Genomic DNA, 27,682 nt, shown 5'->3' on the forward strand with positions numbered 1-27,682 from the left:
GGATCCCATACCTGTGATTTTTCAAATGAAATATAGATACGCTGCCAATGGAATGTTTTCATAGACTGGCGTCTTTCAGTGTCAAATTGCCAGTGTTAACATGAAGGGTTCATTGGTTCTTTGTAATTTGCTAATTATATTTTTTACTTTGCTATTTCCTTTGTCACAAATATTAGGATCAAAGAATTCATGGGATTTGCAGCGCTGAAGGTGGAAGACACAAATGGAGCAAAAAATATGGTAAGCTTATTTATAATGAGATGATGCAATATGGCTAGTGTACATGATGCATTTAATGAGATGTAGTGCCCACTTTAATAAGCTAACATGCAAAAGCAATTTATTAGTTATTATAGGAAATATGAAATAAAGGGGCAGATACAATCAGTGAGAAAAAGTTGATCACGTCAAAAGTCATGGACGAGATTCAATTTGAGATGTAATTTAATTCAGACTTATCTCGCTGTTTATCTCCTAAAAACGTTGTTGAAGTCTATGGAAAAAACTGAAACTGATAAACTTTTTCTCACTGAATAAAATCTGGCCCAAAAAATCTGGCTATTAAGCTGCAATAGGAAATGGAGGATCTATGTTTATGTCTCAAGGGCCAGTAGCTACACACCAAAAGCTCTGCAGGATGGCTATCAGTGCACAGGGAAGAAAGGAAAATGTTAAAGGAGAACTAAATACTAAGAAAATATGGGGTAGAAATGCTACGGGGCTCATTTATCAACACTGGGCAAATTTGCCAATGGGCAGTTACCTATAGCAACAAATCAGTGATTAGCTTTTTAAAGCCAGCTGCAAGTAGAACAATGAATGCAGCAATTTGGTTTGCCATGGGTTACTGCCCATGGGCAAATTTGCCCAGTGTTGATACTGAACCAGTCTAGAATTTCAGAATCTCTATAACTGTTACGATCCAGGCCTTCAAAATTGTTCATTGGAGCTTAGATTTTGCTAGGAGTGTCGGTGACACTGCAGTGTGCTCTAGGCAGCTGTTGAGACGTTAAGCATAGGGGGCCGTCACAAATCATCAAACAAAATGAGGTTCACAAAATTCACCTATCATTGAAGATGATGCTTCAGGGATGATTATTAAACTATGAATAGCAAATTGCACTGGTTTCCAAGATGACATGTGCTGTGACTATATATCCACTACATTGTGAGTCTGTCCTTAAGCTCAGGTAACTGACAGCAGCACAAAGAGTGTGCTGAGAATAATAAAAAAAAAGAAGATGGGGTGCTATTAGGGGCATATTTAAATTCACAGATATTCACTGCTGAGGCTTTGTGGTCACCTTGGGTTGGTACAGAATCTGGTACAGCATTTCTAGCCTACTTCTTTAAGTTTTCATTTAAAAGCACCTTCAGTCTCAGTGTAAGGGGCAATTATATATTCTATCCATGTACTTCTCCCACTCTCTGTCCAACCTATGCACTAATAATGTGCCTAACAAGTACCATGTTTATTATAGGAGTAGAAGTTTACTATTATATGGGGAGCATAACTAGCTTTACATTATCTATATGCTATAGATCATGGCAGTAAAAGGACTACTTACTTTCTGTCTCCCTTAAAGGAGAAACAAACCCCTTATTAAAAAAAATCCCTAACCCACATTGACCCCCTCACAGCCTAGCTGCTACCCCGGAAAAATGCCCCAAACTTCTTCCGGGTCTTCCTGTCTTCTTCCGGCACTTCGGCAATTGTGAGCCGGGAAATTGCTCCAACTTTGCATGTTCCACCACTGGTAGGTATGTGGGGTAGGGTTTTTTTTTTTATAAGGGGCTTGTTTTTCCTTTAATGAAGAAACGCAACACAGCCCAACAGGTGGTTTCTCAAGCAAGCAACTAAACAGTTGCAACCTGTAATTTACTGGATGCAGTATGTCCTGGAACCCTTTTTTTTCTCAAATAAGGAACAGTATGTGGGTGTGGCTAACAGGGAGAAAAATGGCACGTTCTTCCTTTCTCTTGCATTATAGTTCCCTATGGTAACACTTGGGATCCTTAATAGCCTGTAACTACCCTCTCTTTTTTTAAACCACTATTCAATTAGTTGTACATTGTTCAGACATGCCCATTGTTAAGTCACATCTCCTACATTGCCATCTCCATTTTATGCTTTCTTCATGACTTCTTTCCCAACCTTGTCTACAGGCCACTCATATCTGTGCTCATAATTCGTATACATGCTCATAATCATAACCCATATCTGTGCTAACCCCTCACAAATTCTTACTTCATCTGTAACATAACCTGAGGATTTGTTTAGTCTGTTAACCTATGGCTCTGAACCATTAGGCTGTACCTGTGCTATAAACCAGCGGTTCTAGATGCATAGTTGGCCAAAGGGACTTAAAGGAGTGATTTGCATGTCTCTGCTCATGATGCCTTATGGGAGAATTAAAACACAAAATTTTTGGTATCTAGGCAGTGCTATGTGTATGGCATGAGAGAAGTAAATACCTTCTGATTTCAGAAGGCTTCACTTTGTCTGTTAACCTAGTCATCTAAGGTTTATGAAATTCAGGAAGATTGGTAGTTGTTACTTGTTTTAAACGCTGATAGGAGTGCTCACAGAGAGCCGAATAAATTTGCCTGTGTATAGTCAGCTTTAGTGATTCTGGTTTTGACTTTGGCTAATATAATATGTCTACCAGTTTCAGGATAGTCCTTACCAGATTAAAAAAAAGAAATATAGAATTGTGCTGCTCATGGCACACCAAAAGCTAATTTTAAGGTGAACAACCTGTTTGTGCAGTCAGAGCATACTCTCCTTGCTGTTGAACTTGCAGTCACTCTAAATATTGGAGAGCACCCCTACAAACTAATTTGAGCAGCAGAGGAAATGTGTTGGAGAATAAAAGTAGCACTCCTACTAGGAGGTAGTTTACTCTTTCCATAAGCCATGTACATTCCCTAACCAAAAGGGAATTCATTTTCAGCCAACATAATCCTTCAATCTCTATTTTACAAGCTGGTGCGTTAAACATTGCCCATAGGAAAGCAAAAAAAACAAGATGCAGTTTATTGCTGACTGGAATAGTCCAAGGGGCAAATTCACTAAAGGGAGAATTTTTGTCAGCGAAGACTCCACCACACTTTGAGCCACTTTGACAGGCGTAAATTTGTTGCCACTACGCTCATTCACTAAAATGCGGAGTTGCGTTTCTGTAGCCAACAGGTGTTGGTGCAAATGCTTGAAGTGGCCAAATATTATTACAAATGCCCTAGACACGAGCCCACCCTAAAACAGATATGGCATGACCCTCAAATGGTTGGAAAAAATGTTAACACAAAAATCTTCAATAGTTAGGACTTTTGAAGCCAATCCCACATTAAAATATGAAAAAAGCCAGCGATTTTGCAGAGTAACGTTCATTCTCCTGAGTAAAAATTTGACCCGGTGATAGGGCGTGAAACTACGCTAGCGACTGTCTCTTTCGCTAGCGAATTGTCCACTACAGCTGATAGTAAATTGGCAATATCCCTGTGGATTCGATTTTGGCGAATTTTCGCTAGTGACAGCCACTTTGCCCTTTAGTAAATCTGCCCCCAAGAGTTTGTCCTGTTATGACGATTTAACATGTTGATTGGGGATAGGATCCAGACTTTGTCATAAATAGGGGCACATTTATGAAGCTTTTGCTGTGATTAGAGGACATTTGCAGCAAAAAATTGGAAATAGTATTTTAAAATTTGAGTTTACCAAAACTCTAAGCTTTTAATAATCATGCAAGTGGAATATGCTAATGGACGGAAATCAAAAAAAAAAAAAACTGGATTGCGATTACTCCGCTTTAGACACAGCTTCTTTAGAATGTCCTATTCATTTAAGAGTCACAGTGCTTGTGGCAATGGTTTCAGTGTTCTCTGTAGAAGCTCCTTGGAAGACTATAAAACTTACTCTATATAAAGCCATTCACAATGATGACAATCTCCTGCCTCACAGCTTGATCTAGGCATTCAACTGCTGTTTAATCCCTCTTTATACCCACTGTCATATTGTTGAATGTTCAAAAAAGTGTAATATTCAGCATAGAACAGTGGCCTTGAAATGTTAGGAACACTTTTAAAGGTGATATTTCTGCATAAATATGAAACAACAAAGTAATCTATTTTTCATGCAAGTCCTAGAAGTGGATAATGAGAATCCAGTCAAAGTCAAAAACATATTTGTTTATATTTAATGAAGGACATGATACAAAGTGTTCTCATTATCTGGTTTTAGAAACTGTGTGAAAAACAGATGAGCATTAAGGGTCATATTTAAGCAAAACATATTTAAGTTTTCTCATACTTTCCCCAGCACCACTGTGTGTTCCCTTTTTTATATGGTAAATATGCAAAAGAGGGCATATAAATTGTAGACAAATACTTAAAACTAATTATTTCCGCTCATTTGTATGAAAGACTGTAAGACAATGTAGACAGTGTAAATTAACTTATTTAGTATTCAAGATTATTATACTAATTATACAAATTTCTTAGATGTTTGAAAACTTACCCCAAAGCTTCCAGTTTCTTGTATCTTATTTCACACGTCATTGAGATAAATGAGAGATGCTAAACAAGCAGGTCTGGGGTCTACTGAACAGTCCGACATCCAATGTGCATAGGTTTACCCAAGTATATGGCATGGTTCATGGTTAAAGGATGGTAACCTAAAAATTTGTTGGAAAGCAATTAAAAGATAATGGACTGTAAACCCTACACTGGTAGAAATTGTGTTTGCATAAAATGTTATGTAGACATGGGGGCAGCTATTAAATCTGTAACAGGAGAAAAGGCACAGCTTCCATAGCACAGGGGTCCCCAACTGCCAGGCTACGGGCCGGTTTAGAACTGGGCCGCTGAACAATTAATGCGGCATGCCAAATTGGACGCCGACCCCTCCCGACCTTGGAAAAAAATTGGCTCTTTTTTGGTCCCCAGGCCAAAAAAGTTTGGGGACCCCTGCCATAGCAGATAAGACAAGCTGTGAAGAACACAATGGGATTTAGTTCTGACACAGGCAGATAAACAAGGGATAAATGCCATTCATGGCTCTCTATAGAACTATATAATAAATACCACCTTTCTATATATAATAGAACATTTCTGACTCAGAAATGGTTTATTTGTAGGTTCAAGATCTGCAGACACAAAGTTTTTGATATTAACACTTTGGCTGCTGCAAAATAAACATCCTATCTACATGTTACGTGTCACAAGAGCCCCCAAGTGTATGTGCACCCCTGGAAACAATATATCTTTGAAATGTACACATTTTCCTGAATGCAAAATGGGTAAATATGTTTTTCTACCCCAAGATATTCTGAAAATCAAATTAAAAAAATGTATCTCACAGTTTCTTAAATACAAAGAGAACACCCTAAACATGAACACAAGGGGGCAAATTCACTAAAGGGAGAATTTTTGTTACCACTACGCTAATTCACTAAAATGCGAAGTTGCATCTCTGTTAATTCATCAGAGATGTTGGTGCAAATGCTTGAAGTGGCCACTTTTTATTACAAACTTTCAAGGAAGCAAAATGATTACAAAAGAGATCATCTAATGCCCTAGACATGAGCCCACCCTAAAACAAATGTGTCCTGCCCCTCAAATGGTTGAAAAAAATGTTAACACAAAAATCTTTAATAGTTAGGACCATTGAAGTTTTTAGAACTTTTATGATTTTCCAACATACAGGATATAATGTCACGGACATTAGATTGAGGAGGATGCAGCTTCATCTTATCAGTTCAGCAGGTTTAAAGGGAAGCTGACACCAAAAAAACATCTTTTAAAAAAATGATTCTTCATTTGAAGTTACCTATAGGTCATGCTGACTGTTTTCTCCTTAAAGCATTTTTTCACTTCATAAATTCAATTCTGTATCTGACTGTGGCTGCCAGACTGTAGCTTTCTCCGGCTTCCTGTCTGAATGTGAGCTCGATGATGTCATGAAGGGGCGGAGCTTCTTGTTCCGTTCCTCCCCTTATTGCACGGACTATCAGAGCTTCCTACGTACAGAAGGAATACCTTTGTGTATCAATACATAATATTCAAAAAGTCACAGCCAGACCTGTGTTTGAAAGTGAAGCCTGTGCGATTCGTGCTGACACTTTACTGCCTGAGGAACTCTCTGAAACGCAATTGATTGTGGATTGTGGCTATTTATTGTGCCTGTTTATTCAAGTCTATGTGTAACATCGAAGAGAGCTGGCAAATAAAGCACCAGAATTAGGGATTCTGATAAATACTGTAACCCAGAAACTCTTCATCATACCCCCCAACCAAGTTGCTGCAGGGCAGTTGCTCCTGTGTTTTTGTCCGCACTCAGTGTAGAGCTGATTCTTCCTGTGATCAAATCTTTTTTTTTTAACATCGGACAGAAGCCCCAGCTGAGTCCGCAACCCCCCCTGCAGGAAACAATCGCTCGTCTGAGCAAAAATTTGCCTTGCGATAGGGCACGAAACTGCACTAGCGATGGTCTCTTTCACTAGTGAATTGTCCTCTACGCCTGACAAATTGGCATTGTCCCTGCGGATGAGATTTCTGGAGAGTTTTCGCTATAGATGACCACTTGACCCTTCTGCCTCAAGGGGTCTACTGAACAGTTTGATGGCCAATGTGCATAGATTTACAAAAAAATATGTAACATGCAGGAACCCCAGAATGAAAACAGATCTCAAACCATATATTTTTTTAAAAATACGCAGTCTGACAAAACCAAAACGGGCAGATATGTTGTTTTTTTTACTCCAAACTAAAAAAAGCAATGTTAAACAAGTAAAGAGGAAAAAGAAGTTACGTGACAGTGCAGTAATTGGCCAATGTTATTTTAATGCGTGTGATGCTTCCAAAACAAGTGCCATGCTAGATTCATGTGTTCATTGGAGGCATAGAGATCATTATTTCAGCTTTCATATGTTTCTTGAGTGACATCGTAACAAAATGTTGCACCAAGCAAGAAACAAAAAAAGCTCTATTAGGGCTCTTACAGACGAGCGTTTGAAGCTGCGCTCCCCTGCGTTCCGTTTTTATGCGTTGGTTCAGCCGCAGGGGAGCACAGGAGTAGACACATTCAGTTTTTTTCAGTGGGGCTGTACTCACACAGGCGCATGTAGGTGCCAAACGCAGGTTGAGACGCAACATGCTGCATTTTTCCTGTGTTCGGCGCCTACATGTTCCTGTGTGAGTACAGCCCCATTGAAAAAAACTGAATGCGTCTAAATGAAGCTCGCTCGCAGTTACAGGTGTGTGAAATAGTGTTCAATCTCTTAACGGGCATGAGAAGTAAAAAAGTAGCACATGAATATACTGAGTGATTCATGAAATTGATCAGGCTCACAGTGCTCATTTCCAGGCTGGAACGGTTTTCATGCTTGGCCACATTATAAATAGCACTTTGACAATTAAATTGTTTAATTCTCTACATGTTTTAATTGTCTCAGTGGCTCACATGGGCATGTCCTACATTCTCCTTTTAGAAACATTTCACAACATATTTTTCTATGACATTACAGGTATGGACCTGTTATGCAGAATGCTAGGGACCTGGGGTTTCTGGATAACAGATCTTTCTGTAATAATTATCAAAGCCAGAATTTACCTCAATATTTTCTTCTACAAACTCCGATCAAATCTGCTCTGATTTTTTGTGCTTATTTATTATTACATTTGCCCGCAAATTAGCTTTGCAGAAAATATTCGATTTTCATGACTTTTTCACCCGAAAACTGTGATTTTTGCACGAAAAGTCTGAGGTATTGCAAGAAACCCAGCGCAGCATCAAAATAAATCATTGGGACTTCTGCCATTGACCTCGAGAGGTCTGAGCTGCCGGATTTTCTGATTCAGACTTTTCCATCCTCGGGGGTTTAATAAATTCTGAAAAAGTGGCGATTTTTTAAAAGTCCGATTTTATAAAAAAAAATCACTAATTTTTTGTGATTTTTGCATTCGGAGTTTAGTAAATAACCCAAGTCTACTTGAAAATCATGTAAACATTAAATAAACCCAATAGGCGGGTTTTGCTTCCAACAAGGATTAATTATATCTTAGTTGGGATCAAGTACAAGCTACTGTTTTATTAATAGAAAGAAAAACGAAATCAAAACGAAATAAAAAAGTTGGATTATTTGGATAAAATGGAGTCAATGGGAGACGGGCATTCCTTAATGCGGAGCTTTCTCGATAATGGGTTCTAGGTTCCATACCTTCACTGGGGCTCATTTATCAACACTGGGCAAATTTGCCCATGGGCTGTTACCTATAGCAACCAATCAGATTGCTGCATTCATTGTTCTTCTTGCAGCTGGCTTTAAAAAGCTGATCACTGATTGGTTGCTATAGGTAACAGCCCATGGGCAAATTTGCCCAGTGTTGATAAATTAGCCCCAGTATGTATATATATTCCAAATCCAATCCTGCTGAAAAACGCTGACTTTTGGCCGAATCTCGAACTGGATTCGGTGCACACCTAATTCTATGCAATCAGTTTTAGTGTGATCATTCAAAATGTGTTTGCTGGCTCTAGCACAGAACATCACTCATACATTCCATTAGAAAATGACTAAACTTTCTAATGTGTGTGTCCAATCAATCTGACATGTCCCTTTTAACCAAAGCTGCATTCTGAACTTAGAATATTAATAGCATGTAATGTCTGTTGAATCAGTGGAACATTAGTTAATTATTTTGCTTTTCTGATTTGCTTTTTTTTCTGCACTTTTTTGCTGTCTCTTGTACTTCTCCTAACAATCTGCTCCTGGCTGGCAGGTTTCAAACAGCAGACGCTGCAATGTGGTGCTCACTCTGCAATCCACTGATCACGTCTGCTGTTTGCTGTTTGCAGCCGGCAGCCGAGAGCCGATTGTAAGGAGACACAGCACAGCGGCAGAAAGATCAGTTTCACTGCTGCTGCTCCACAAAGTCAGTACAAAGGGCTGGGGGACTTGGTCTGGCTTCTCAACAGTCTCAGAATACTGAAAGTTACAAGTCCCCAGACAGTAGATCGGGAGCGGCCCACTTTATAAAGAATTGCCGTTCGGACAGATTATCAGTCCGGGCCTGAGGAAATAAACTCTGGCTATTTAATTCTCCCAGCACTCCCCGTCCGATGAAGACGAATGTATACGTGCTGTCTGTGCTACTGACGTGTTTTTTTTGTACTAGTGCTGCATACCTCCCAACATTTTGGAAGTAAAAAGAGGGACAAAAATGTTTTTTCCGCATGTAGCGCAGCAATTTTTTGACCACACCCCTTTCTGTGGCCACACCCCCTAATTACCATGTTTGTTTTACAAAATTTGGCAGGTTATGAAAGTTTGAAAATATTTCTCCTTATCTAAACTGTGTTTTTGTGTCTCAAATTTGTTACAAAGTATCTTATTTGCACCTGTTAGATGTCCTCTGCTAAAAGCCAATTAATTAAGTGAGAAACTTTGTTTCTTTTTCTGGCTGTGCAGTGCAGAGAAAAGAGGGACTTTCCAGTACAAATGAGGGACTGCGGGTTGAACTGTCAAAAGAGGGACTGTCCCTCCGAAAAAGGGACAGTTGGGAGGTATGGTGCTGCGACTAAACCGCCCCCTTCCATCAAATACGTGATCGCACTACAAAGGGCTACAGTGCAGCTATTACTTCATACACAGCAATGTTTACTCTATGGTCAGGCGCGTTGCCTGGTGGGTGTTTATTATTTCTGTGTTGTCTACAGGTTCTAATAGATATTTCACACAAGGGGCAAAATGCACAGCTGGTGTCAGGCGCCACATTGGTGTATTATTGTTTTTACTGTACATCTATAAAGTGCCAACAGAATCCTCAGCTGTACAATAGAAGGGTTCTACACTAAACCTACTGCTGGATGTGTTTGTGAGAGCAAAAGAGATTGGTGTGTACGTAGGGTTGACACCTTGCCTATTATGTTTCATGTTTTCCAAATGAGGAAAACAGGATTCCCCATGATTGACACGCCGATCGCCGCATCATAGCCACTGCCCCTGACTAGGGTTGCCACCCGGCCTAGCCGGTAAAACACCTGCCAAGGCCGGGGCCGGTATTACAAATTTAATACCCTTAAAAAGATCCCCTCAGCCCGCCCCCAATTCCCTGTAAAATGTAGCTTTTGTCCTCTGTCTTCACAGCTCCGCACCGCGGCCCCGCCTCGTTTTACATCAAAGCCCCGCCCCTTTTGTCACCATCCCCCAGGCGTTAACAAAATTAGGAGAAGGTGGCAACCCTACCTCTGACGTCACAAACCCTCTGTGTCACGACCCCACCCCTTGCCCGGTTTCCACAGGCAGAAAAGGTGGCAACCCTATTTTTGGGCCTTTGGCTGGTTTGTACTTTGAAAATCAGCCAAAGTTTTTTTCTTGGAAATTAAATGAGGAGCTATGAACACAGTGTTACTAAGGCAATCACACTGCAAGTTTGTGTAGATTGAACTACTAATCACAAGAGAAAAAAAAAGAAGAAGTGAAATCAAAACACTGTTAGTCCATACACACTCACTTCAAAGCAAACTAGTTCAGTGTGGCGCCTATGTAGTATGATTGGCAAAACTGCCTTATATAAAACATAACTTTTAATAAAATTAGGCTAAAAAGAGGAACGCCCAAAAAAGACAAACCCACTGTCAGTCACCTATAAGGCCACAGTGCAGGACCAATGTCCTTAAAAAAACATTCATTTAAAAACTAGCAAATGGTGGAAACGGTGGTATATTAATCAACCAACAAAAAACAATTCGCCGGTAGTAGTATGAACCAATTGGTTACAGTGCAAACACTTTGTAGGGGCAAAGTGGGAGCTAAGCTGCCACCGTCCATCTATGCCGCCCAACACGTTTTGCTGACTACTTCGCCCCTGAGGAAGCTGAAGTAGTCAGCGAAAATGCGTTGGGTGGCATAGGTGGACGGTGGCAGCCTAGCTCCACTTTGTCCCTACGTACATAGGCAGGTTTATGCTGAAAAACTTGGGGCACGCCTACACGCGCCTGTGGGAGTACAGCCCCATTGGAAAAAACGTAATGTGTCTATTCCTGCGCTCCCCTGCGGCTGAGCGCAGAAAACCGGAACACAGGGGAGTGCAGCTACAACCGCTCGTCAGTAAGAGCCCTAAAGCAAAATTGGAGGCAAACACACACATACAATTGTGGTTATTACATTTTTAACCCCTTTTATTTTGGCCCGCAGAGTATATATGAGGATCCTAATTTGCTTTGAACTCTGATAATTATACCACACCAGGTATCCAGGGGGCTCCTGCACCACTACCAAAAATACTGCCATTTGTTCTACATTATTGCTTTCCTTTTAAATAATCTTGGCATTAAAAATAATTTTTAGTGTCTGAGTAGGTTAACAGCCAAATGTTAGTATATTCCTGCACTGAGTTGGGTACCTCAAAAAAGTGGTTGTGTTCATATAGATTCTTGGGTGACATCGTAACAAAATGTTGCACCAAGCAAGAATAAAAAAAACCAAAAGCTCTATTAGGGCTCTTACAGACAAGCGTTTGAAGCTGCGCTCCCCGTTTTTATGCGTTCAGCCGCAGGGGAGCACAGGAGTAGACACAGGCGCATGCAGGCACCAAACACAGGTTGAGATGCAACATGCTGCATTTTCCCTATGTTCGGTGCCTACATGCGCCTGTGTGAGTACAGCCCCATTGAAAAAAACTAAATGCGTCTAAATGAAGCTCGCTTTATAACTCAGTCAGTTACAGGTGTGTGAAATAGTATTCAATCTCTTAATGGGCATGAGAAGTAAAAAAGTAGCACATGAATATACTGAGATATACTGCAGAATGCTAGGGACCTGGGGGTTTCTGGATAACAGATCTTTCTGTAATAATTATCAAAGTCAGAATTTACCTCAATATTTTCTTGTACAAACTCCTATCAAATCCACTCTGATTTTTGTGCTTATTTATTATTACATTTGCCCGAAAATTAGCTTTGCAGAAAATTTTCGATTTGCTCGACTTTTTCACCCGAAAAGTCTGAGGTATTGCAAGAAACCCAGCGCAGCATTAAAATAAATCATTGGGACTTCTGCCATTGACCTCGACAGGTCTGAGCGGCCGGATTTTCTGATTCAGACTTTTCCATCCTCGGGGGTTTAATAAAATTCTGAAAAAAATCGCGATTTTATAAAAGTCAGATTTTATAAAAAAAAAGCACAAATTTTTTGTGATTTTTGCATTCGGAGTTTAGTAAATAACCCAAGTCTACTTGAAAATCATGTAAACATTAAATAAACCCAATAGGCTGGTTTTGCTTCCAATAAGGATTAATTATATCTTAGTTGGGATCAAGTACAAGCTACTGTTTTATTAATAGAAAGAAAAAGGAAATCATTTTAAAAAAGTTGGATTATTTGGATAAAATGGAGTCAATGGCATTCCTTAATGCGGAGCTTTCTGGATAATGGGTTCTAGGTTCCATACCTTCACTGGGGCTCATTTATCAACACTGGGCAAATTTGCCCATGGGCTGTTACCTATAGCAACCAATCAGATTGCTGCATTCATTTTTTCTTCTTGCAGCTGGCTTTAAAAAGCTAATCACTGATTGGTTGCTATAGGTAACAGCCCATGGGCAAATTTGCCCAGTGTTGATAAATTAGCCCCATCTGTGTGTATACACTCCAAATCCAATTCTGCTGAAAAACGCTGACTTTTGGCCGAATTTCGAACTGGATTTGGTGCACACCTAATTCTATGCAATCGATTTTAGTGTGATCATTCAAAATGTGTTTGCTGGCCTGTGACATGCTACTGGCCTGCACATGCACTTTTATGGGGGAATTAGCGTTTGGTAGGCAGGTAGGGTTGCCACCCGACCTAGCCGGTAAAATACCTGCCAAGGCCGGTATTACAAATTTACCAGCAATGTAGCTGCCGGTAAATTTGTAATACGATCAAAAGGAGCCCTCGGCCTGCCCCCAATCCCCCTGCAACTTACCTTTTTTTTTTCCTCTTCTAGCGTCCGCGGGTCTCCGTCGCGTGGCCCGCCCCTTTGATGTCACGCCCCGCCCCTTTTGAGGCCCCACCCCCAGCAGCCAGTAACAAATTTTATAAAAGGTGGCAACCCTATAGGCAGGTAGCGTAGGATTTTGGAGCTTAGAGACAGGGACACCAAGGTTTAGGACAAAAACACAGGTTTGTTAAGCACTGGACATTCCCAACAAAAATGCAACAGAAAAATGTTCAGGTTACAGTTCAACTTCACTGTAGAACATGCAGGGTACAGTTAAGTAAATACACTGCAAAACATTCAGGGTTTTCCCCCCCCCTCTGGTCGCTCACCATCAAGGGAAACTCTCACCCTCTGGCACCTTGAAGTATTTGGGCTTCACACTCAGCCCTGCTGGCTTCCCCTCCTGGGACTCAGACTCACTAGCCTCTGCCAGTCCTTTCCTCTTTCTTTCCCCACAAGGGATTTAGGCTCCAACCTCTGGAACTCTCTTGCTGGCAGCAAAGACCCTTCTGCCCAGCTCAGTCTCTCACAGCCCCTCACTTCCCTGGAGAGCCCTGATCTATGCTCACACAGCCCTTTTACATTGCCAGGTAGATCCTCTCTCAGCTGCCACTTAATTACCTGGCTGAGAGGGAATATTAACCCTACCTGGGCCAAGTATTCCTTTGCAGCACATACAATGCAGTTTTCCAAACACCCTGTCACATGGCTCTAGCACAGAACATCACTCATACATTCCATTTGAAAATGACTAAACTTTCTAATGTGTGTGTCCAATCAATCTGACATGTCCCTTTTAACCAAAGCTGCATTCTGAACTTAGAATATTAATAGCATGTAATGTCTGTTGAAACAGTGGAACATTAGTTAATTATTTTGCTTTTCTGATTTGCTTTTTTTTGCTGTGCTGTCTCTTGTACTTCTCCTAACAATCTGCTCCTGGCTGGCAGGCTGCAAACAGCAGACGCTGCAATGTGGTGCTCACTCTGCAATCCACTGATCACGTCTGCTGTTTGCAGCCTGCCAGCCGAGAGCCGATTGTAAGGAGACACAGCACAGCGGCAGAAAGATCAGTTTCACTGCTGCTGCTCCACAAAGTCAGTACAAAGGGCTGGGGGACTTGGTCGGGCTTCTCATGCTTGAATGTATACGTGCTGTCTGTGCTACTGACGTGCGACAGAGTTGTTGTGCCTTATCCCCCGACTGCCGACATGTGGCTCGTGTCTGTGCTGCTGCCCATCCTGAGGGTCTATTACACGGGCCTGAGAGTCATCCTCCAACAAATGTGCGGCGGCCTCGCATTCTCCCATCCAGGTCAGACTTTGTCGTTCTTATTTGGGGACATCAATTATGAATGTCTCTGTTCCTACTGAATCCCTATCGCAATGTGCATATTGTGACGCCGCTGCGCTAAAGCGACTCAGGATAATCATGGTATATCGCGATAACTCGGTGTAATCTAGATAGATATATATATTTATTTCTTTTATATTATATTATAAGTCATAAACAAATGCAAAAGGAGTACATTTTAGTTTCTGGGCTTGCGCTAAAGGAGAACTAATAATGCATCCTATAAGATACATACCAATGGGCATTTACATTTATATTTGCTTTTCATTTACATTAGGGGGTACAGATATCATCACACATTATTCCTTATAATCCATGAGTGATACTCAGAGTTCCCTGTATAACTCAGCCTGCAGCCTTGTGCCTTTATATGGTCACAGAACAACCTCTCAGTGACTTCTAATATCCTTATCATTTACAGTAGGGGGTACATTATCCCTTATAATACATGAGTGATACTCCGAGTTCCCTGTATAACTCAGCCTGCAGCCTTGTGCCTTTATATGGTCACAGAACAACCTCTCAGTGACTTCTAATATCCTTATCATTTACAGTAGGGGGTACATTATCCCTTATAATACATGAGTGATACTCCGAGTTCCCTGTATAACTCAGCCTGCAGCCTTGTGCCTTTATATGGTCACAGAACAACCTCTCAGTGACTTCTAATATCCTTATCATTTACAGTAGGGGGTACATTATCCCTTATAATCCATGAGTGATACTCAGAGTTCCCTGTATAACTCAGCCTGCAGCCTTGTGTCTTTATATGGTCACAGAACAACCCCTCAGTGAATTCTAATATCCTTATAATTTACAGTAGGGGGTACATTATCCCTTATAATACATGAGTGATACTCAGAGTTCCCTGTATAACTCAGCCTGTAGTCTTGTGTCTTTATATGGTCACAGAACCCCTCAGTGAATTCTAATATCCTTATCATTTACAGTAGGGGGTACATTATCCCTTATAATACATGAGTGATACTCAGAGTTCCCTGTATAACTCAGCCTGTAGCAGTTCTAGAGTTGCCAACTGACATACCACAGGGACTCCAGTGCCTGTCTCTCTCCTGCTAACTGTTGCTGTAACCCTGCCTTTGTACTGTATCTATCTCTTCCCCTTCATTTTTCTACCCTTTATTCCAGCTTTCTCTCCGTTCATTACTTATTCTGCTTCCCCATCTTCACTCCTATTTAGTTCGGCCCTATATTTTTTATTCGATCAGCCTCTCCTCCTTTTGCTCCTATTTCTTTTTTCAATTGTATTTTAAAAAATGGATAATTGCATTTTACGGTGGCAGGGAGGATTACATTCAGGGCTTCAGGCAGACCAGCAGTCAGCATACACAATATAATCCACACCTGTCCACAGCCTCAGTAACTACTGGGCAGACGTGGACCTGCTGCTCTACAGTAGTGTGTGCTACAGCCTGTCTGTACTCACTGAGCTGATGCGGGAGACTGAGAGAGGCCCTGTATATTCTGCTTCCACACCACTCATGTACGGCAGCGACAGCAGCAGAGAAGAGTGGGAGGGGCGGGGCCACAGTTGGAGCTAGGACTGAGGAGCGGGGTCCTAGAGCTCGCCGGATGCGGTGAAAGTTCTAAATAAGTATTGCCGCTGCCCAATTAAACAAAATATAGTGCGGCCCCTCGGGCATTTCCCCGAAAAGTTACATTGCCAGTCCGGGCCTGACATCACTTACAGGATACTATTTGCAATATAAGTGAGGCAGGTCTGTCTGTCCTGGGAAATCTTTTAAAGGCGCTAGTTGTGAAGCGCGCTCACAATTCACCGCCCCTTGCCTTCCTGCTATTCACGATCCCGATCTCTTACCTCGTGTGCGCTCTTTTAACACGCAGAGCCGCTGGTTATTTTTTTTTATCTTTTACCACATGCCCGCGATATACCCTTATGTGCGCCACCACAGCCCAGTCACTCATTCACTCACTCACAGGGGCGCGCACAGAAGTGAGAGCCGACCCGCTACAGTCCCATGTATATGACATTGCATGCAGGTTTATGCCGCGTTTTTTTTGTACTAGTGCTGCGACTAAACCGCCCCCTTCCATCAAATACGTGATCGCACTACAAGCGGCTACAGTGCAGCTATTACTTCATACACAGCAATGTTTACTCTATGGTCAGGCGCGTTGCCTGGTGGGTGTTTATTATTTCTGTGTTGTCTACAGGTTCCAATAGATATTTCACACAAGGGGCAAAATGCACAGCTGGTGTCAGGCGCCACATTGGTGTATTATTGTTTTTACTGCAGATCTATAAAGTGCCAACAGAATCCTCAGCTGTACAATAGAAGGGTTCTACACTAAACCTACTGCTGGATGTGTTTGTGAGAGCAAAAGAGATTGGTGTGTACGTAGGGTTGACACCTTGCCTATTATGTTTTATGTCAATGCTATTAATAGGGAAAAAAGAAAAAATAATATAGGAATGCCGGTATGTTTTTCCAGAAGAGGTGGCAACCCTATGCGTTCGTTGCACAAAGTTCTGCATGGTGGGGTACTATTCACTAACTGGTTTTTGCCCAAATTTGTGCAATTCTACCCAAGGTTGCCAGAATTGGGCTACTCATTTAAAGCCCAGGCTGGTTTTGAAAGTACAAACTAACCAAGATACGGACTTGGGCTACTTTTTGGGTAGGATTGCCACCTGTCCAGTTTTGACCCGGACAACCCGGTAATTTGAAGGGCTGCCGGGTCAAAACTTCCTGCCCGGTTTTCCAAATGAGGAAAACCGGGCAGGATTCCCCATGATTGACACGCCGATTGCCGCATCATAGCCATTGCCCCTGACTAGGGTTGCCACCCGGCCTAGCTGGTAAAACACCTGCCAAGGCCGGGGGCCGGTATTACAAATTTACCGGCAATGTAGCTGGTAAATTTGTAATACCCTTAAAAAGATCCCCTCTGCCTGCCCCCAATTCCCTGTAAAATGTAGCTTTTGTCCTCTGTCTTCACAGCTCCGCACTGCGGCCCCGCCTCGTTTTACGTCATAGCCCGTCCCTTTTGTTCCCGCCCCCACCAGCCGTTAACAAAATTAGAAAAAGGTGGCAACCCTACCTCTGACGTCACAAACCCTCTGCGTCACGACCTCACCCCTTGCCCGGTTTCCACAGGCAGAAAAGGTGGCAACCCTATTTTTAGGCCTTTGTTTGTACTGTGAAAATCAGCTAAAGTGTTTTTCTTGCCGTAATGTGCCAAGCCTGCATCTCCCAATGCATGTTGGGTAATGTCGTTTTTGTTTAAAAGTTCACCTCTAAATACACTTCAAGTGTGTTATAGAATGGCCTCCTCTAAGCAACTTTTCAATTGGTCTTCATTATTTATTTTTTTTATAGTTTTTTAATTATTTGCCTTCGTCTTCTGACTCTTTCCAGCTTTCAAATGGGGTCAGTGACCCCATCAAACAAATGCTCTGTAAGGCTACACATTTATTGTTATTGCTGCTTTTTATTACCCAGATTCCTGTTCAGACCCTCTCCTAATCATATTCCAGTCTCTTATTCAAATCAATGCATGGTTGCTAGGGGAATTTGGACCCGAGCAACCAGATAACAGAAACTGCAAACTGGAGAGCTGCTGAATAAAACGCTAAATAATTCAAAAACCACAAATAATAAAAAATAAAAACCAATTGCAAATTGTCTCAGAATCTCTTTCTCTCTCTCTCTCTCTACGTCATACTAAAAGTTAACTCAAAGGTGAACAACCCCTTTAACAATTTGCCAACTGTCAAGTTTAATGTAAGACTACAATACCCAGCATGTAACGGGACTGACTTCTGTACAAATTGAGAGTTACTCGATTTTGGGCACTGTACCCCAGTCTCCCATCCCTCTTAAGCATTCTAGCATTTTCCGTTGACTTTTTCCTCAATTTCAGACAATTTTGGGGCAAACATCTGCTGGCCGCCAAAATGTCTAGAGGTTGAGCTATTTTACCAATATTTATTGAAATTGTACACGTATTTAGGTCTTATGGGGCCCCTATACCTCCTGGGCCCCCCTCTGTAGTTACGTCACTGGTGATGGCCAAATCTGGCCCATTTTGCTTCATAGAAAAATTTGCAAACAGTGAACTTTTGAAAAAGGCATATTTTCACATATATTCATCTATTTTTTAGACTTTTTTTCCAGTGCACATATTGTGCTATTTTTGGGCTACTTCTGAAATGTCTCTTGGCAAGTTTTGGGCTGGTTTTGTAGCTGACTTGGCTGGTTTTGAAAATTAGACCTGGCAACCCTGATTCTACCTGACAACAATTTGTATGAACAGAAAAAAAATGGATCCACTGCTAAAAAGCAAGGTATTTCATGCCACGCCAGACACATTTTATGAATAGAAACTGATCCATTGGTTTTTGTTTTGTGGCGGATGTATTTTTAGCTGATTATAATTGTACTTGATTCGATACTCCATTGACATTTCATCGTATTAACCACTGCTGACTTGTGCAAAGCCTGTGCCTATTAATGTGCTCGTTATTCTCATTACAAAGAGCTCAATTAATTGTGCCAAAACGTGAATGTTCCACTGTGTGTTATAACTGTACAAATATTTTATTTTGAAAGCAGTTAAATTAGCTCAGTGTTGGCAGACCTTCTTGTCCACCTATTCTGGAAAAAAAAATACTAGCCTTCCTATTGATATTAGGTGCCTTCCTTGTAAGTCCAAGTGTAAAGCAAAATTGGAGCCAAACACACACACACAATTGTGGTTATTAGGTTTTTAACCCCTTTTATTAGCCCACAGAGTATATATGAGGATCCTAATTTGCTTTGAACTCTGATAGTTATACCACGCCAGGTATCCAGGGGGCTCCTGCACCACTACCAAAAATACTGCTATTTGTTCTACATTATTGCTTTCCTTTTAAATAATCTTGGCATTAAAAATCATTTTTACTGTCTGAGTAGGTTAACAGCTAACCGTTAGTATATTCCTGCACTGAGTTGGGTACCTCACAAAAGTGGTTGTGTTTTAGGTTGCATGCAGGCCCGGATTTGTGGAAAGGCCACCTAGGCCCGGGCCTAGGGCGGCAGGATTTTAGGGAGGCGGCATGCTGCCCAACCACACCCACATTGGTTCAAAAACACTGGGGATGCACTGGAGATACAATGATTTTTTAAATTTCCCATGCACCAATCCCCATTGCTCCAGTCCAGATGATGAAAATTTGGACTAATAAAGGGGAGGGGAGAGAGGCGGGCACTATGAAAATCCGGCCCTGGTTGCATGTGAGACTTGTGTGTGCAGGTATGGGTGAGCAAACTGGGTCTGTATATAGAAATAATTTTTATATTCAGTGGTGGGTACTTAACACAGTGGTACACCCAATTAATTTCCTTTAAATAGTTATATTTGAGTTTCTCAGCCTAACTTTTTTGTGTGGTCACAACCAACACATTCATGCAGCAAGCCACTGACATCTGTCTGTTCTCTCTGGTTGAATACAGCATGAGTTAGCAATGTGCAGTGCAGTATATAAAAAACAACAAAGCTGAGTCGTTGGCAGTAAGAAAGAAGGTTAGGTTGAGGAACCACACTACTAAACCATTTGGTGGCCCATATGTTTAGCTAAAGTGCACATGATTCTGTGTAAGAAGTGATCAAGGCAGGTATCATGGGAAGACATGGAACACACACAAAGCAGATCTACTGGAGAGAAAGTAGGGGAAAAGGCATTGCCAAAAATATATAATTTTGAGTGTAGCATACAACTAAAGTTACCCTCTTTTTTTCAAGGGTGGAGAATTAAAATCCTTGGTTTAGGTCTAGAGCTTTTTATAAAATAAAAAAGAGAGAAGAAAACAAACGGTATGTTAACTTAGATTTCTTAGTGTTCCTCGGATGTACAATTGACCTAAAGCCTTAGCTCACTATTCTTATATACACAATACATTGCCAATGACATAGACAGAGAAAGATAATGATAACTGTATTGTTTGTGGACTTTGGTTCCTTTCTAAGTGCAGTGATACAGCAGTAGAATGGTACTGAATCATCGTGCTTTGGGACCTGATGTTAAGTAGCTGTTCCCTTTTTTTCTTTACCGATCTGGTATAAAAATTGATCTTGTAAAAAAAAACCAAAAAACTGTATAGATGCAGTGATCAAACTTTAATTGTTCTCTACATCAGCAAATAACGTTCAACGCTAAATATAATTTTATTATCCTTTATATGATGCCGACTTCAAATAAGACCTTGCTCCAGTGGTCCTTATAACATAACACTCTAAGTTCCATACAAATACTAGGGTCCCTGGTAAGAGCATGCTGTCTCCTTGCAGGTAATGCCCAAGTAGGAACTGAGCCCAGTGCTAGACTATAAATGCCACCTTTACTGCAGGCGCATAATCTGAAATTTACCATGGTCTAGTAAGCAAACTAATAAGATGTTTTGTTTGCTTTCAAAAGTAACCAGTAAATGCTACATTCTGATTGCATTCTGCAGGTTATTACTAGCACACTGTGCACCTTTTTATTATATTACCACTATAGGGATTGAAACAGTGATAGAGGCAAATGGAGAGCTGAGTTTAGTCAGCTGCACTAGATGGCTATTTTGCAGAGCTTTGTTTAGACAAAAGTTATTAGATCTTGTATCCTACGTTTCATTGTGGTTTCTCCGATATAGGCAGTACATATATTTTTATATCTAATAATGTCCACACTATATCACTAGTCAGATAAGGAAGTACAACATAATTTCGGAATGGTGAAAACAAAGCTGATGTGTATGTAATTGCTGTCCATACAATGGACATGGATGTAATTTTTAGCACTGATAATTTTAAGGTGCTTTAACATACATTTTCTCATTGCTGTCCATTGCACGTAGTTGGTATTAATGATCTAGGAAACTTGTTGTCACCAAATCTGAAAAACTTGAGCACACCAAATACTACATACATTTTCACTTGGTAATTGTAGCTCAGTATATTATAATATTGTAGCTCAGTATATTATAATTACTAATATACTTTTTTATTCAACAAATAGTTATTGGGGGAATTCCACCAATATCACACTTTGAAAAAAGGACAACACATGAATGCCAATATTTTCAATCTACATTCTAATTAAAGTGGACCTGTTACCCAGACATAAAAAGCTGTATAATAAAAGTGCTTTTCAAATTAAACATGAAATCCAAATTAGTTTTTTATTAAAAAAACTCTTAGCTGTTGTCAACTCATTTAAAAATCTCAGCTGTCAATCAAGTATTGCCTGCTCCATAGAGGTGGGGTAGACAATTACTTTCACTTTCCATTCAGCACTTCCCAGAACTTCCCAGCACTTCCTAGATGTCACTGCTCTCCACGCATTCCCCCTCTTTCTTTACCTTTTAATTGTGTAACCAGTGCATGGAGAAGGACATTGGGTCCCCCATTCTGGTGCACAAACAAGATTTTGAGCTGATGCAAAGCTTAATAACAATGTCAACACAATGGAGCCAACCTGCTTGCTATAATTATGAATTCACAAACCGAAGGAAACAATATTCAAATAATTTTAAATAGTGTAATTAAAGTTTATTTGGCTTGACAAATGTGATAAAATAGGATTTGTAATATTTTTTTCTGGTGACAGGTCCCCTTTAAATTATACCATTGACTCCAAAGCATTTTGGCTTACAAGACCAGGGATAATTTTCTTTCATTTTATTAAATCACATTGCATGTCATTTACTCGTTTACCATCTTATCAAGCTCTTCTATATCCCTGCATCCGTTTTTTGTTTCCACCTAAAAATTCTATACACTGTATATTTTTTTAATAAAAGCCATTCTAATCTCATACACAGCACTATTTATTGTATAATATCTGTAAAAGCCCTGACTTTTCTGTCCAAACTTTTGCTTTCTGATTATATCTCTAATCTGTCTTCCTGCCTCTAGCAGGTACTCATTAATGAGTGAAGGATTACCTGACGTAACGGCAGCTTTGACACAATGGAGACTAAAAATGCAGAAGGTTTGCAACCTGACCTTAAACTAGTTGCCCACCCGAGAGCTAAGAGCAAGGTATGGAAGTACTTTGGGTTTGACACCAACGCAGAGGGATGTATATTGCAGTGGAAGAAGATATACTGCCGAATTTGTATGGCCCAAATTGCATATTCTGGAAACACCTCAAACCTTTCTTATCACCTTGAGAAAAACCACCCAGATGAGTTTTGTGAATTTGTTAAGAGCAATACTGAGCAAATGAGAGAAGCATTTGCAACAGCCTTCTCCAAATTAAAGCCGGAATCCTCCCAGCAAGTTGTTCAGGAAACGTTAATAATGAAAAACACCCATAGCTTTGAGAATAAAAAGCACCTGGAGTTGACATCTGCTGTAATCAGCCTGATTTGTGAGGGAATGTTCCCTGCTTCTATATTAGATGAACCTACTTTTAAAAACCTTTTGAAAACTGCAGAACCAAGGTATGAATTTCCATTGAGGAAGTATATATGTACCAGGGTATTGCCAGAGAAATATAATGCTATTCGGGAGATCGTTTTGAAAGATCTGACTGATATTTTGTGGTGTGGGATTTCCACAGATCTGTGGAAAAGTGAAAATCAGAACAGATCATATGTTACCCTCTCAGTCTACTTTATGTCTAGTGGTCCCTCTCATTGTTTATCTGTAAACTCCCGCTGTCTAAAAACATTTGAAGTGCCAGAGGAAAACAAAGCAGAGACTATTACACGCGTTCTTTATGAAACGTTCATTGAGTGGGGAATCAGTACGAAAGTCTTTGGCGCTACAACCGATTTTAGCAAAGACATTGTCAAGGCATGTTCACTCCTTGATATTCCTGTAGACATGCCTTGTTTAGGACAGACATTTGATATGGGAGTACAACAAGCATTTCAACTTCCAAAGCTGTCTAGCTTGCTTGCCAGATGTCGCAAATGTGTTGAGTATTTTCAGCAGTCCTCCATTGCGATGTACATGCTCTGTGAGAAACAAAAACAACAAAATCTTTTTCCCTGCATGCTCATAAGTGACCGTGTTTCCTGGTGGGGCAGCACACTTCTCATGCTGCAACGACTTAAAGAACAGCAGTTTGCTATTGCAGGTGTTTTGGTGGAAGATAGCAATAACCATCATCTGATGTTAGAAGCGAGTGAGTGGAATACAATTGAAGGTTTGGTGGACCTCCTCCAGCCATTTAAGCAAGTTGCTGAAATGTTGTCAATGTCAAAATATCCAACAATCAGTATGATCAAACCCCTTCTCCATATGCTGCTGAATACATCATTAAACATCAAAGAGACAGACCTAAAAGAAATAAGCATGGCTAAAGAAGTGATTGCTAAAGTTCTATCCTCTACATATCAGCAGACACCAGATATAGACATGTTCCTAAATGTTGCAACTTTTTTAGATCCGCGATATAAAAAATTGCCCTTTCTGTCTGCATTTGAGCGTGCCCAAGTTGAGAACAGAGTAATAGAGGAGGCAAAATGTTTCATAGACAAAGGAAAAGAGAACTTAAAAAATGAAGATAAAGTTTTTACAATTTCAGAAGAGCCCCCAATGAAAAAAATGGCTTCCTCCACCCCACCCCCTACCAGCAGCATTAACAGCATGTTGGCTGAGATTTTCTGCCAGTCGGGTTCATCTGAAGACCAAGAGGAATGGCATGCCCAGGTTGTTGAAGAACTCAGTAATTTTAAGTCACAGAAGGTTCTTGGTCTAAATGAAGATCCACTTAAGTGGTGGTCTGATCGCTTGACATTGTTTCCTCTTTTACCAAAGGTACTTCAAAAGTACTGGTGTATAAGACCTACCAGAGTCTTCCCTGAACGCCTTTTCAGTTCATCAGCCAATGTTGTAAATGCAAAAAGAAATAGATTAGCTCCTGCTCATGTGGATGAGCAGATATTTTTGTATGAAAATACACGCAATTGCTCTGAAGCAGAGCCAGAAGATGATGATGAAGGAGAGTGGGGCTTGCAACAGGAACAGTTTTTTAGTTTAAGCGACGCAGTTAATGTTGGCAGTGCATTCTTTTCCATAAGGGATAATGGATTTATTTAGAATATACTGTACAAAAGGTACATGCTACTGTAAAACTTCCAGCAAGGTGTTTGTTTTACCAGCCACTAAAAAATTTACCCTGGTGCATTTTTAATTGTAAATGGTTCTGAATTTTGTATGTGTTGTCTGCTATAGTGATTATAAATATGTTTGCCTGGCTTGTCCCAACCTGCTTTTTTTTCAGCTGTTCCTAAACTTCAGTTGCCAACATGCACAGCTACCTAACAGTGAGGCTGCAGGTTGAGCATCCCTGTACTAAGCTTTACAAGGTTTCACACCTTAAAAATCATTTATCAAGGCCATATTAGTTTAAATATACCCAAAATACAAGACTTTTGTTCATGTAGCATTGTGAATCTAAAGCTTCAACACAAGCAATAACAAACATCCATTTGTAAAGGTGGACGTATGTCTTTATCTTATTTTTAACCAAAATAAGTTCATTATTTTAAACTACATAATTTTTCTAAAGAACCCTATATGACTGTTTATTATTTTAGTGATATAGTCCAAATTGTACTGTGAAATAGTAAAGGATTCAGGAGCATTTAATACTGATTTATGGTTCCCGGAAACTACAATTTGGCACAAAACCTGTGGCTGAGAAGAACCTGCATTTTTAATATGCTCTTTTAACCTGCAGTTCTGTGAAGTGTGAATCAAAATTAGGAGATGCGGGTTGGAGCGAGGTGCAGAATATGATTTTAGATTTTAATTTTTATATTACAAAATGGAGATTCCTGCTTCAGCTCTAAAATCATGGAGTTTAACAGGACTTGGCACTATTTTTTTGCACTTGTACGAGTGGTTTCAAATTACGAAATTGTTGCTAACGTATTTTAACCTACACCTGAGCAGGACAATATTTGTGAAATCACTTAAATCCATGCTGTTAATCTTTAAAGGTGACCGGTGACACTTAGGGGCAGATTTAGCAAACTGTGAGTTTAGAGTTTAATAAATAAAAACTCATCCACTTTTTTTTCATTCCTATGGGATTTTTAGAATTGTATTCATTAAATGGTGAGTTCTAACTTTCACCCATTGATAAATAATTCTAAAAATCCCATAGGAATGAAAGGAATGTGGGTGAGTTTGTATTTATTAAGCTAATTTTGAAAAATCTGCCCCTTTGTATAACAGATATCCCTATGCAACATTTAGATAGAGCTCTATTTTGAGAAGATAAAAAAAAAAAGTTATGTAACTTTTTAAAAAATCTCTGAATACTTTTATAAATAGTCCTTTGTTGCCATCCCTCTGCAGAACAGGAACTACTCCTGACATTTTGTGCATTACCAGTTTAATGATGTCAAACTAAACTAGCTGGGTACACCTACTTTTCATTGTCAAAAGGACAACACTTCTTCTTGAACTGTGGTGGGTGGATTAAGCAGATCAATAGTTTTTAGGAAAAGGGCACACCGAGCATAGGCTCCGCTGCTCTCAGCCTGCATATTTTTTGCAGGCTGAGAGAAGCACATCTGCTCTGCACCCCATCTCCATTCATTTGAACCGATTGCGTGCAGTCACACAGCACGGAGCAGAGGTTGCCCCGAAAATGCCTGGCCCGACCTCTGCTCTGCATGTGACTGCACGCAAACAGATCTTATTCAAATCAATGGAGATGGGACATGGAGTGGATCCGCTTCTCTTAGCCTGCAAAAAATATGCAGTGTGGCCTACACTTTGTGTGACCTTGGCCTTAATGTGTGAGCTGTTTATCACATTGTAGTAATATCAAGAATCTACAGCACAAGACCAGGCAGGTCTCAGGCGTTTGGTGACCTTGATTCTTCCTTTTCTCAATCAAATGTTTGAGGTTTGCCCATCATGTTATGCTCAACACTGTGCTGAAATATGTTGGATGGGTGTTTTGTAAATCATTTGAACTTATATTTGTTGGTGTGTGGACATTATATATTATATGGTACAGAATGTCATGATCCTCAGCCTAATACCACTTCTTGAAGGACACAACAATTTAAGAGGAACTCTTTTGATTCTTCCTCTTTCTAGCCAAAAGTTCAAGGTCTGTCCATCTTATCCTGTTCAACATTGTACTGAAGTGTGCATGGTCAGCAGTTCTTGTTCCACTTTAAGCTTTGAAACTGCACCAATAAGAGCGTGTCCCAAACTTTGGCCATATACTGTATGTAAGCTGCTTACACACTAAATAAATGTTTTGATGAATGTTGTACTCAATGTTTTAAGCTGTTTTTGACAAATTTAATTATTTTGTTACATAGTCATGCCGTCATATTGTCTGGAATTATTGTTAATATTATTGAAAGCCATAATCTTGTTGATGTATTGCTTAGAGATCTACCTAATGCTGGGAATCAAGTATGGGAATAATTTATTTGAAGAAAATATATTTTTTGTTAGGTACATTCAAGCTTTTTGATATAGTTGATGTCTTTCATGGTGTAAACATTTCATATTGTACAGTTGTGTGGGAACTGTTAGCGCTTTATTAATAAATTATGGACACAATAAATAAGGTACTACATTTGTGTACCAGTTATTCACTGCTCATTTGTAATTGTCCTGTGTTGTAATTAAAAGATGTAAATTATATAAAAAACTTGATATAATCTCCTGATCTAATTTTATTTAGAAAGAAGCAATAAAGACAAATATGTAAAAATATGGCTCTTTGTGCAGAAGAGGAGGCCCTTTGTGCAGAACACTTGGGACCCATTTATTTATTGAGCAATTGTAGGGCAAGATATTCTATTTCTAAGCAAGACTGTTTTCCTTTTGGTGTTAACCGAGGCTACATTGTTCTTTGATAAAATATCCGTAAAGTTTAAGGTATAGATATAGCATTATGTGTGTAGTTTGTTTTATTATTAATGCTTTGCCTGCCAAGCACATATCCTATACATGCTGGCAGGCAAAGGCTCTAACTGCCAAGCACGTCTCTAATATGTGCTTAGCAGTATGAGCAGTTCCCTCTACATTAGCAGCTTTTGCCGCCTGTGCAGAGGGTTGGGAGTGTTGACAGCCCCCTGGGCAATGAGCCTGGGGTGCTGTCATGTTGGCCCTGCTAAGCGATTGTCGTAGGGCTGACATCCAAACAACAGACACAATGTGATCTGTGTCAGCTCCTTCCTCCTGCCTAAGCGCCACCAACTCACTTCCTGGATCTGCCATGCTTCCAGGGACCCTCCATAGCTGCCAGGAGCCCTCCTGCTAATAAAAATAGTAAGTGGTCCTTTTTTAAATACGTTTATACACGTTACTTACCAAAGATTGCATTTTGCTGCATTTGAGGATTTT

General features: G+C 40.3%; 2 protein-coding genes across 7 annotated transcripts in view; both read left to right on the forward strand.

Moving 5' to 3' along the window:
• dhrsx.L (dehydrogenase/reductase (SDR family) X-linked L homeolog) overlaps window positions 1-27,682 on the forward strand; it is a 207,637-nt gene that overhangs the window by 29,400 nt on the left and 150,555 nt on the right. For 2 of the 3 annotated variants that reach the window (XM_041581031.1, XM_041581032.1), the window contains exon 2: window positions 177-240. In XM_041581031.1, coding sequence (XP_041436965.1) covers window positions 177-240 — 64 coding nt within the window. Of the gene's footprint in view, window positions 1-176; window positions 241-14,022; window positions 14,297-27,682 lie in introns of those variants that run through there. The other variant, NM_001093891.2, reaches the window with a different exon arrangement.
• Window positions 177-26,931, forward strand: LOC121399872 (E3 SUMO-protein ligase ZBED1-like). Of its 4 annotated transcripts, none has more exons than XM_041581736.1 (2): window positions 177-240; window positions 22,262-26,931. In XM_041581736.1, the coding sequence occupies exon 2, from the start codon at window positions 22,316-22,318 to the stop codon at window positions 24,395-24,397; it is 2,082 nt and encodes a 693-aa protein (XP_041437670.1). In that variant the 5' UTR covers window positions 177-240; window positions 22,262-22,315; the 3' UTR covers window positions 24,398-26,931. The 4 variants fall into 4 exon arrangements, with proteins under 4 accessions (XP_041437670.1, XP_041437671.1, XP_041437669.1 ...); XM_041581737.1 differs by having other exon boundaries at window positions 22,265-26,931; XM_041581735.1 differs by lacking the exon at window positions 177-240 and adding an exon at window positions 14,159-14,296.

The sequence above is a fragment of the Xenopus laevis genome, chromosome 2L (genome assembly GCF_017654675.1).
Source record: "Xenopus laevis strain J_2021 chromosome 2L, Xenopus_laevis_v10.1, whole genome shotgun sequence".
NCBI classification, from domain to species: domain Eukaryota; kingdom Metazoa; phylum Chordata; class Amphibia; order Anura; family Pipidae; genus Xenopus; species Xenopus laevis.

Bases quoted from the DNA above. Each gene is read 5' to 3' on its own strand.
- LOC121399872 (XM_041581736.1), top strand. From the start codon at position 22,316: ATGGAGACTAAAAATGCAGAAGGTTTGCAACCTGACCTTAAACTAGTT.